At 35.7% G+C, this 12050-nt stretch overlaps 1 protein-coding gene across 1 annotated transcript; it reads left to right on the top strand.

Moving 5' to 3' along the window:
- The first annotated feature begins 11251 nt into the window (after positions 1-11251).
- On the top strand, positions 11252-11659 carry LOC129074084 (fatty acid-binding protein 5-like). Its single transcript, XM_054577775.1, has one exon. The coding sequence runs from the start codon at positions 11252-11254 to the stop codon at positions 11657-11659; it is 408 nt and encodes a 135-aa protein (XP_054433750.1).
- The last annotated feature ends 391 nt before the right edge of the window (positions 11660-12050 follow it).

Here is a 12050-nt window from a genome sequence, read left to right on the forward strand (position 1 = left end):
CTTCATGCAGGGCTTGCTTGAGTGGCATTTCCTGGGGAATTCTGAAGGGGACAGAAGCAGTTACAGGTGCTCTGGAGCATCACAAAGCAAGCAGTTTAGCAGAGCCCAGATCCCAGGTCTGGGAAACTGACTCATATCCTTGGGCTGAGATGCTTTTGTGCGGCAGGATTAGGGAAAGGCTAACCATTTCCTGGGGGTATTAAAAGGAGGATTCAACATCAACATGATATGTAGAACTGCTAGGTTGGTGTTCACATTTGGAAATAATGCCAGTTCCTTTCTTGGAAGTTAGATAGGTCACCTAAGCCTTACACCTCTAGATGCATATTGTGACAAGTTAGCAAAGAATTTACCCCATAGCCTGCATAGTTGAGGAAGCACTGGCTCCTCTTGTGTCTGACAAGTAATGACGGTCTGAAACAGTCATAGTCAGTTTTCATGGAGCTTTGCAGGAGTCCTGCTCTCTGTTTGGGACGCCAGCCTACATATCAGTCTTAGACAATTCAATCCTTCACTCTCAGAGGGGTTAATAGGCGTACTAGGCAATGGTAATCTCACAGAACACCAGCAGAGGTTTTACATTTTATAGTTGTTTTGAGAGATAAAAGGCCTACTCCGTGTTTTTCAACAGTGCCCAAAGAGATTGCAGGACCCTGAAGAGAAGTGGCTGCAAGTTTCCAATCTCTCCAGATATACCTATGCCTAAAGCATGTTCAAAAAGCTGAAGAGTTACCCTGACCTGAATGGACAGAGTGGCTTGGATAATGGACATTTCAGAACTAACCAGTGGAGACAGGTAACCAAAGTCCACAGGGTCTCCATAATACTTGAATCTTATTTATAATATTGTGATCCTGGTACAACCTTGAGGAGGAAGAGCTTTAAAAATGACAGTTGAGTTGCCCACCACCCCACCGGGAAGGATAACCATTGGAAGTTGGATCTATTTAAAGAAATAAAGAATTACTATATTTCTGCAAAAATATAATTTACAAAGTTAAATTCCAGACAAATTTTACTTTTTTATTTTTTTATTTTTTTTATTTTTTTAATTTTTTAAATTTTATTTTAAGGTTTTTAACTTAAGTTTTAAAATAAAACTTAATTTAAGTTTTATTTTAAGTTTTATTTATTAAGTTTTTTATTTTTTTAAATCATGTTTATTCTATTACAGTTGTCTCAATTTTTCCCCCTTTGCCTTCTACTACCCATCCCACCCACTCTCGCAGTCTATTCCCACTCTGCTGTCCACGTCCATGGGCCATTCATAAATGTTATATGCCTAATCCCTTCCCCTTCTTTCCACCATTGTCCTCTTTGCCCATCCCCTCCGGTATTTTCAGCTGGCTCCATGTTTCCATGTCATTTATTTTGTTCCTTGGTTTATTTTGTTGAATAGATTCCGCTTGTAGGTGAGATCACATGGTATTTGTCTTTCACCCACTGGCTTATTTCGCTTAGCATAATATTCTCCAGTTCCATGCATGTTGTTGTAAAAGGTAGGAGTTCCTTCTTTCTTTTTTTCTCTAAATGCAGATTTTATTTATTTATTTGTTTTTAAGTGTCAAAATCCATTATAAAATATTAAAAAATTTATATTGATTATAAAGTCTCAGCAATTAAACAACATGACACCAATACAGAAATAATCAAGTAGATCGATGAAATAAAATGAACATTCTAGAAACAAACATATATATCTGGCTAACAATGTAATATATGATTCAATTGACATTTCAAATCAACGGGAAAATAAAGCTTATTCAACAAATAAAGTGCATGGACCACTAGTACTTGAAATAAAACAAATATAGAGCCCTATTGCACACATTCTACAAGAAATGTTCAGGTGAGTAAAAATCAATATGTAAAATCTAAGGAGTTTTAGGAGAAAACACAAAATAATATTTTCTTACCCTGAAGTAAAATATTCAAACCCAGAAGCTATAAAGTAAAATATTGAGGCTGTGACTATATTAAACATTTAAGACTATACAGTAATATACATATAAAAAAGTTAAAGGACAAGTTAATAGAATAGGAAAATATTTGCAACACCTCTAAGAAAGGGTTAATAGGGTTTTTTTAGGGAAAGAATTCTACAAACATTTAATCAAAATATGAATAAATAACAAAAAGTCATTTAAAGATTTTTAAAATAATAGAAATAGGCAAGAAACATACAAAAATAGGTTTAGTTTCAACAAATAATAAAGGAATAAAATAACACATCATTGTCACAATCAGATTAATAAGTATTAAAAACATTGGTAACATTAAGTACTGGTGACTGTGAAAGGAACTGAGTATTCATAGACTCTTTTATGTCATCTTCTTAAAGCAGTCCCTTTAGCATATCTTGCAGTGCCGGTTTGGTGGAGGTGTATTCTTTTAGCCTTCTTTTATCTTGGAAACTCTTTACTTCACCTTCCATTCTATTCTATTCTATTTTATTTTATTTATTTATTTATTTATTTATTTATTTTTTGCTTGTTCCCTCTTTCACTGAGTGTTTATTTGGAAAAATTCCTTGTTCTGTTAATGCTTTCTTTTTTTTTTTAATTTCAAAATGATATATTTTAATTTCGTTCCATTTTAATTGAGAGCCTTGCTGGGTAGAGCAGTCTTGGTTGCAGGCCTTTGTTTTTCATGACTTGGAATATTTCTTGCCAGTCCCTTCCAGCTTGCAGTGTTTCTGTTGAGAAGTCAGCTGCCAGTCGTACTGGGGCTCCCTTATATGTTACTACCTCTTTCTCCTTTGCTGCCTTTGGGCTTCTCTCTTTGTCCTTGATATTTGCCATTTTAATGATGATGTGTCTTGGAGTGGCCCTCCTTGGGTTCCTCTTGAATGGGACTCTCTGTGCTCCCTGGACTTGTGTGACATTTCTCTGCTCAGATTAGGGAAGTTTTCCATCATTACTTTTTCCTACAGGTTCTCTATCCCTTCCTCCTCTTCTCCTTCTGGTATCCCTACTAGACGCATATTATTACGTTTCAGGTTGTCCTGCATTTCCCTTAAAGCCTCTTCATTCTTTCTGAGTCTTTTTTCAGTGTCTCGCTCTTTCTGGGAGCTTTTTTTCTACCTTATCCTGCAGCTCGCTGATTCGCTCCTCTGCTTCATCTAGCCTGCTTTGGATTCCTTCTACTGTGTTCTTCAATTCAGAAGTTGTATTCTTCATTTCCTCTCGTCTCTTATTGATACTTTCTAGGTCCTTTTTCATGCTGACATAGTTTGCAGTGCGTTCCTTGTAGTTTCCCTGCAGTTTTTTGTAATTCTCTCTGAGCTCACTGAGCTCATTGAGCTTCCTTAGAACCACTGTTTTGAACTCAGTATCTGATAGCTTCCTTGCCTCTATTTCACTTGGTTCTCGTTCTGGGGATTGTTCCTTTTCCTTCGATTGGGGGTGTTTCCTTGTCTTCCCATTACTTGTGAGACTCTTCTTTTGTGCTTCTGCTTTTTCAGTTGATCCATCTTGATTTCCTGACCGTGTGGTGTGAAGCTCTATGGCAGGAGACTGCTGTTTTTTCTCTCAGGATCTGCCTCTGATGATGTCAGATGTTGACCCTGTCTGACCTTAGGCAGTCTGTTCGAGACTTCCAGGAATCTATTGTCTGTGGCTCTCTCCTTCAGCTGCTAATCTAGTCACTCTTCACTCAGCTTTCAGGTTTTGACACCACTGGGCAGAGCAGAGTCCCTCCTGGGGCAGTATTATTGGGTCCTCTCAGGCTGCTGCCTCAGGGGAGTGGTCTTCCTGAGCCAGATGGCTGCTGCTGTATCACAGATGAGTCAGCAATGGGATCCCACCCTCTATTCTCTCTCTTCTCTCCCCAAAGCCTCCATCTTCAGTCTTTTCTGAAGTGTCTCTAGACCAGTCTGTGCACCCTTAGCCAGGGATCTACTATCTATGGCTCCCACTCTGCACTCAGCAGTTATGCTTTAGCACCACCAAGCCAGGGCAGAGTCCCTCCTGGGGTTGGGGCTATTGTGTCTTCTCACACTGTTGCCACTTGGGTGAGTTTGTCTGCCTGAGTAGGATGGCTGCTCCCCTGTGAGGGATGAGACAGCACTGGCATCCTGCTGGCTACTCTCTCAGCTCTCTCTCCAAAGCCTCCTTTCCCAGTCTCTCCTCAGGCATCTCTAGCCCATTGTGCCCCCACTTTTGCCAGAGACCAGAGTAAGTGACTGCAAATAAAAATTTATGCATTGGCCCTTTAAAAGGCTGTTTGCATCTCCAGCCACGTGTCTCTGGCAGAGAGCAACCCTGCAGCTTTTCACAGCTTGTTTTCTATGTATTTTTTGGGCTCTGGTGCTATAGGCTGCAGATCCCTGCTTATGGTTTAGACCCCGCTCTTCTCAGGGAGATCCAGCTGGCCATTTCAGTATCCTGGCACTGCTGCTCATGGGCACCCTGCCCATCTTCTCAAGTCTCTACTGCACTCCTTACCAGTTAGGTTGTGCTAACGCTGATTCTTCTGTCTGTCTGAGGTTATAAGGCTCCTCTTTTGCTATTTTCAGTTGTTTATTCCAGGTGATTTCTCCACAATTTAGTTGTAATTCCCTTTACTTTAACTTTTAACATATTGTACTATATTCTGGGGGAATTAATATGGTTTTAAAAGTTCTGAGATTTGCTAATGATTCATATTGTTTGTAAGCATTCAAAGTAAAACCAACAAGGTTTCAAATTATTCTATATAAGTGCCTGAGACATGATATTTAATCTCTATAAGCCATAGTTTCTATAAGTATTAAAATAGGGACTGTTATTAATAATTAAGATTAAGGAGACAATGTTTATAAAGCACTTAGCACAGTGATCTCAATCAGTGGTACTTTGAGAATAATATTCACATTACAGAAAACAGGGGAAAGGGGAAAAGATCACTCATAACTTGATTGCCCTTGCACAAGAGCCATTATTTTAGATACTTTCCTTTTGAGGTAGATTTTTAACTTTATGTATTGTTTATTGTTTTGTTGTAGTTGTGTCACCTTTATGAGGGCAAAGAATATAAAGCATGAACCTCTACCTAACAGCCATGATAAAAAATTTATTGAGTAGCATTTACATAATTGAGTAGCATTATGAGTCAATCAAGAAGTTGGAGTTAATTGGTGAGGGTTTTTTTTTTCCATATTTTTGTCTGATAATAAAATTCAAGAAGCTCTCAAATAGGAGGAATGTTTTCCTATGAACATTTTATATAGTTTTTCAACAAATAATGAAGATTTTTATTTTAATTTGCCTATATTACTTCAAAATATTTCAAAAGTATGACTAGACAGCCTCAAATATGTGAAGAATATTTAACTCACTTTTAAACACTTCATTTTTAAGCATTCATTATTTTTCCCAATACATTTAATTAAAGGTAAGTTTTAAAACTAGTATTATATACTAAGAATTCAATTGCCTCATATATTTAAAAAGTTGGTTCCTGGAGGAGGGGGGTTTGTCTCTTTAAAAAATGGTAGTATGTATGGAATTGCTAACTTAAGATTCTTGAAAACTGTGGGGTTTTTTCCTCCAATAATTTCCTCATATTCTCTCAAATCCCAATGAAGTTACTGCTTTAGCAAAAGATAAATTATTGCTTACCATTTTGCTCATTTTGTACTTTCCTAGGTAGTGTTCATTTCCTCCCCATCATTAGTAAGAGAATGACTCCAAAGCAGGTTAGGTACCCTATCCTTCAACTCAGTGCTCATTTACAGCCTCTGTGATATGAACAAGAGAAAGCTGACTAATTTAAAAATACACAAACTGAATCCAGGGGAATTAGGACAACCTCTAGAAGACATGTTGGGCCTCCGATGGGAATCTAGACTTGCTGGTGACCTATCTCTTGCCCTTCTTTCCCCTGTCTCCCACATGCACCCTGACTGAATCTTTCAGTAGCAGCTAGTCAGCCTCCTCCCCCTTCCTTAGGTTTAATAGCAACATTTCCCACATTCTTAAGGTAAGCCCTGATAATGTCATAGACACAACTGATGTACACAATCATCCTTGATCATCCTGAATTAATCCCTTTCCTACTTGATTTGTTATATATTTGGCCATTTTAACTGTAATTAGCAGCTTCAATAACAAATTGTTGGGGAAAAAAAATACAAATTAAATTTAGGTTTTGGATTTCATCATTGAATCCTGCTTGAATAAAAATCCAGAGTTTTATGGTACTTAGAGAAAACTGTATTAGGATTTCTCTGTGCAGAATATATCTAAGTAATATATGAAATAAGTGTATATAAACTGGCTCATTTCAGAAATAATGAATAAGAAGAAAATATATAAAGAGAAAAAGTTTCAATCAGTAAATAGAAGCTGTTTTTAAGTAATATATAATAAATAATATATAGTTATATCCTGAAAAATGATAATAAAAACTAAGCATAAACAATGAACTCATCTTTTAAATCTTTATTTAACCAACATCTGCTTCTTTCTACCCACTCCTGACATTGCCCTTTATCATTTTTATTAATATAATCTGAATATTTAGCTTTAGTAATGTTAAAATATTATTTTGAACATGTGGTATTTTCTTTTAAAAATAATTTTGACATTCATGTTGTACATTATAGTTATAATTACAATAATTTTTGGACCACTGTTTAAATGAAATAAAATGTTTAACTGAAAAGAATGCTCATCACCAGTGTGGTTACCCTGAGATTTCCTCATCCTTCAATTCTTAATTCTGATTCTTTTTTCAGTTTTCATGTATTATTTTTCAATATTTTGGGGGGGTATAATTATTTGAATAGGCTTTCTTTCATGTCTCTGGTATATTTCTTAATTTTGTGTAAAGCAGTATGGTGCACACTGTCAGTAGTTTCATAGCACACAGGCATTTTACTGTAATGAAAAGTCCTTGGGAGGTGCCAGTGATACACAGGTTATGTGAATTACAGGCACAGGTAAAGGTAAATGCCCTTTCACTCAATTAACTTGACAGATATTTTAAAAAATACTTTGTTTTTGAATTTTTGGGCTTTGAGTGATACTTAATAGCTAAGTGAATAAATAATTGCATAACAAATGTGTAACAATTATAAACAGAAAAATTAGAAGACAGAGAATCAGGTGACAGTCCCTAAAAGGTAATACAAAAATGGAAATGTAGACCTTGAACCATTTCTAGTGAGTCTTTCCATAGTCTTTGATTTAAAACTTAATTTATCCTATCAAAAACTTATGAGAAATAAGAATATAGTGATAACTGAAGAAAGTAAATAGATTTATCTGCCTCATATGACCATTGACCACACATCTGGAGAAATTATTTGCATAGATTTTCTAAGTTATGTGAGCTGATGTGACTTTTAGTTAGAACATTTTATCTTTGGAGATAACACTAAAGACAAAACTCCTTTATGACTAAATTTTTCTGCTGCACTGGGTCTCCTGGGAAATAAATATTGATATCATCTTTCTAATTAAAATTTTCAGAAAGTCTTACCTAGTAATCCAATTAATGTTGCCAGTATTACAGTTCAGTAAGGTATTTTAGGCCCTCGAGGACGTTCCAGATGACCCAATATCTTAGTCAGTGTTCTATACTAAACAAATTAATTAATTGCTACTTTCTTCTTTGCAAATACAACCATGGACAAAAGACAAAAAGTTAAGCTTTTAAGTATAGATGGAGAAACAGAATTGCTGAGAACATTTTTGCCCAATGACTTCAGTAAATTTCCAGGAAGACATAAACATAATTATAATGATGTCTTGGGTTTATAATATTGGATTTATAAGATTAAAAATCTTTACATTTTTATGAAGAGCTCAAAAATAGTGTAGACAACATTAGACTGAAAATCAGCTCACATGAAATGCTATAATTGTAGATTTTGGTAAAATTGTAGGTTCTAATCTTTTGGACAACAATGCTAAAATTTTGCTTTTGTACAACCCAAATAAATACTACATCTTAAACATTTTATCAACTTCATCCATTCCTTTAAAGTTCATGTGAGAGAATTATTATGCTCTTTCATTAGAAGAGGTCGGAATAGAAGGCAACAAAAGGTGAAGAATATGTCAGACTCTATAAAAAAAAAGGGACTGAGAAGGTAATGTTTTCTTAGCATAAGGTGCCAATACTCAAGTGAAGATAGCATTTTGGAGCCAACCAAGGAAACAGCCAGCAAATGCAGTTTGAATACCTTCTTTCTTTCCTAGAGGTGTAAAAGGATGCCATGTGGTCGCCTCCAGCTTTGGACGAGCTCCAGAGAAATATCTCACCAAGGTTTCATGGCAGATAGGAGGCCAAATGCATCCTGGATGATATTCTTGTGGCATGTAAAGAGGTGTTAAAGAGCCAAAGAACAGTCATTTTCAGATTTGTCTGAGCCCAGTTAACAACAACAACAACAACAACAACAACAACACAAAAACCCACAAAGATAAAAAGTCAAACCTCACAGAGTTCCTGGAAGAGTTTTAGTATTTTAGTATATCCAACCTATACTCACATTCTTACATTTCCTAACTGAGGTAAGGCTGTGTTATTCTAGCCCCTCATGACTGGTGGGAAGCAACACATCAGAATTAGAATAGATCAGGCAGCTGGAAATGCATCAAGAAAAAAAGTGAAGGAACAAAGTTGTTTGGCAAAGATCTGGCTTCTCACACACACAATGATGTATTGGAAATCTTGAGAAGATCTTGTAGGATTTTAAATATGTGTAAGATAGAAATTCTTAGAAAATGCCCTACTGAGAAAAGAGGGTGCATATCAAAGGTTTACTGGCACTGACCATCCACACTCTTCTACTGCAGTCCTTAGACAGCTGTTCAAAATGAAAAAAAACAAAACAAAACAAAAACTGGGGAGAGAAAAAGGAGAAAATCATTTGGAAAGCAAAAGCGCCTCCAAACAGTTCCAATCTTAAAGTGTTATGATGTCAAAATCTGAGGCACATTATCAGGAGATGAAAGTTCAAAGAGGCCTCAGCTCTGTGTTGGATAAACAGGAACATATGCCCAGCCTCAGAAATATTTCAAATGTGTTGTGAAACTTCACTCAGTTAGGAAAGAAATGTTAGAGTTCAACTGTGAAAAATTCAATTGCATATTTGAAAAAAGCAGGTGCTGGGAAAGACCACAAACTTTCTAAGTGTGTCAGCACCATTCACCATAGTAGCAAACAGAAGTGAAAAGGCTTAGAAAGGTTTTCTGAGCAATACATCAAATGAACCCTAGTAGCATATATGTGTCACTGTAGAAATGTATTTCTCTGAAAGAAAAATAAATGTCAAAAAGAAGGAAGATGAGATACTGAAAATATTTCATAGTCAACCTTTGTGGGAAATTTATAAAAATCAAGGGAAATTTGGGCAGAAGTCACTACATACCAGAAGTGAGAAATCTCTGCTAAGAAAGGGTAATTGAAAAAAAAAAACTACTGTATTTTACTCATAAAATCTAAGCCTTAAGTTAGTTCATCAAAATAGTTCTAATCCAAAGAAATTTTACTTGCTAATTTATGGGTTATGATGGCAGAAGAACTTATGTATAGTTTATTGAAAATCTTTTCTTAAACCCATGAAAGAGATTTTTTTATAGTTATTTATTCTTCTTCTAAGTGGCTTGTATTTCTCTCTTTTGTATCCCCTCCACTGAGTAGTTATTCCATGAATAGTGAGGGAGAGTCAATAGATGTTGACTGATTGGCTGAAGAGCCCAGCACCAAGACAAAGTGGCGTTGGCAGAGTAGCAGGGTTGAAAGAAGCATTTTAGAGTCACCCTTCTATTGGAATCTGCATTGTTCTATCAACCATACTCTCCATTAGATGTCCTCCTGGAAATTCTGGATTTCCATTAAATATTTTGGAAGAAACATTTTAAAATTATAGTAAAAAGGCAAACATTCATAAACCTTGTGATGCACTGTTTACTTTCCAGTACTAACAAATGTTTCTATGTTGTCACTTTGCTTCAGATTTTAAAAATAGAAGATTTCAGATAAATTTGAAAGAATATTTCTGTCTTGTGTGTACTTCTAGGTCATTTTATATATACATCTATGGATAAATAATATATAATATCAATTTGTATGTTCTTTAATTATATATTAAAATTACAGCATAATTGCATATATTCATAAATGTAATTATGCTGTACATATTCTGCCACTTGCTTTTTATCACTCAACATTGTATTTTAGATTGTTCATATAAATATATATGTAACTAATTTGTTTACTTTAACTTCTATGTAGTATTTCATTATGTAACTGAATATAACCATAATTTATTTCCCCATTCCCTGTCAGATATTTCCAATTTTTATTACTATATACAATACTGCATGAATATCCTTATACATATCTCTGTACATATGTAAGAACTCTCACTGGGTGCCTACACTTCCAACTGAAATTGTTTGGTTGTAGGATATGAGTACTTTCCTCTTTACTACATAGTAACAATTTGTTCTCTCAAGGTATATGAATTTACCTTCCTTCCAGCAATGTTTGACAGTTTCTTTCTCTATACGCTCACCAACATTTTATATTGTTAGACTGTTCACCAATCTGAAGAGTATAAAATAAAATCTTGCTACTTTAATTTAAATTTCCTTAATGATTACTAAGCTGGAAGATCTTTTCATAATTTTTGGCCATTTGGGTTTTCTTTTTTCTTTTTTTCCTTTTATTGTTGTTCAGGTAAACTGTCTTTTCATATACTTTACCCAATTTTCTTTTGTGATGTTTGTCTTTTTGTCAAACTTACTTGTACAAGACTTGTATATATTCTGAATACTACTATTGCGTCTCATATATATTTGTGGATATCTTGTCTCTATATGATGTCTATCTTACGACTTTGTTGTGACTTGTCAGACATTTTTAATACTAATGTATCAATTTTTTCTTAATAAATTATGTTTTTTTATTTTATCTAAAATTATGTACTGCAATTGTATACAAACATACATAAAGCATATAAAATATGTATATTTATATTCACCCAACTATCACCCACATATTCACCACTTTCACTAACATTCTGCAGAAGTGTAACTCACCAAACCCATTGAGTTATCTTATTAAAAATTGATGCTATTTACCTGGGTCTACCCTGTTGCTTAGCAATTGTTTTTCATCTCAAGTTGAGCGCCAGCCCTATTAGTGAGGTAACACAGGCTTTAACGTCACAGAGGCCACGCTCCTCGCACGGGACCCTGCTCCTCGCACGGGACCCTGCTCCTCGCCAGGTGCGCACACGCCTCCCGCGCCTGCCATGGCGACCATTCAGCAACTGGTAGGAAGATGGCGCTTAGTGGAGAGCAAAGGCTTCGATGAGTACATGAAGGAACTGGATGTGGGAATGGCTCTGCGGAAAATGGGCGACGTGGCCAAACCAGAGTGTATCATCACTTTTGATGGCAAAATCCTCACCTTAAAACTTGAGAGCACATTCAAAACAGCACAGTTCTCATGTAACCTGGGAGAGGAGTTTGAAGAAACTACAGCTGATGGCAGAAAAACTCAGACCGTCTGCAACTTTGTAAATGGCGCATTGATTCAACATCAGCAGTGGGATGGGAAGGAAAGCACAATCACGAGAAGACTGGAAGGTGGGAAAATGGTGGTGGAATGCGTCATGAACAGTGTCACCTGTACTCGGATCTATGAAAAAGTTGAGTAAAAATTCCGTATTCTTCTGGACAGGAATTAGCTGTGAGGATAAACAAGCTCAGTTCAATGAATAAGTCTCTCCATGCTTCCTTCTTTTTTCAGTACTGTTCTGTTATCTTCCTCACAAACATTTTACATGCTACTATTTCCAAGTGTTGGTTTAATTAGGACCAATTTTTTGGTTAGTAAATAATTGTGTATTTAAAAAAAATCACAGAACCTAGTAACAAGTCACTGCTCTACTAATTACTAAGTATATGACCTTAACCTCTCCATGTCTCAGTTTCCTTATAAAAACCATGGGTTTTATCATAGTAATTGTCACACAGATTCCTTTATCTGTCTTGATCTTTTCATGTATAAAAAAAGTGAGAATAATGGCACTCTTCTAAGCCCTTCAC

This window comes from Pteronotus mesoamericanus, unplaced genomic scaffold (assembly GCF_021234165.1).
Source record: "Pteronotus mesoamericanus isolate MK-2021 breed Mesoamerican mustached bat unplaced genomic scaffold, CSHL_Meso_final contig_46, whole genome shotgun sequence".
NCBI lineage: Eukaryota > Metazoa > Chordata > Mammalia > Chiroptera > Mormoopidae > Pteronotus > Pteronotus mesoamericanus.

Bases quoted from the DNA above. Each gene is read 5' to 3' on its own strand.
- LOC129074084 (XM_054577775.1), top strand. From the start codon at position 11,252: ATGGCGACCATTCAGCAACTGGTAGGAAGATGGCGCTTAGTGGAGAGC.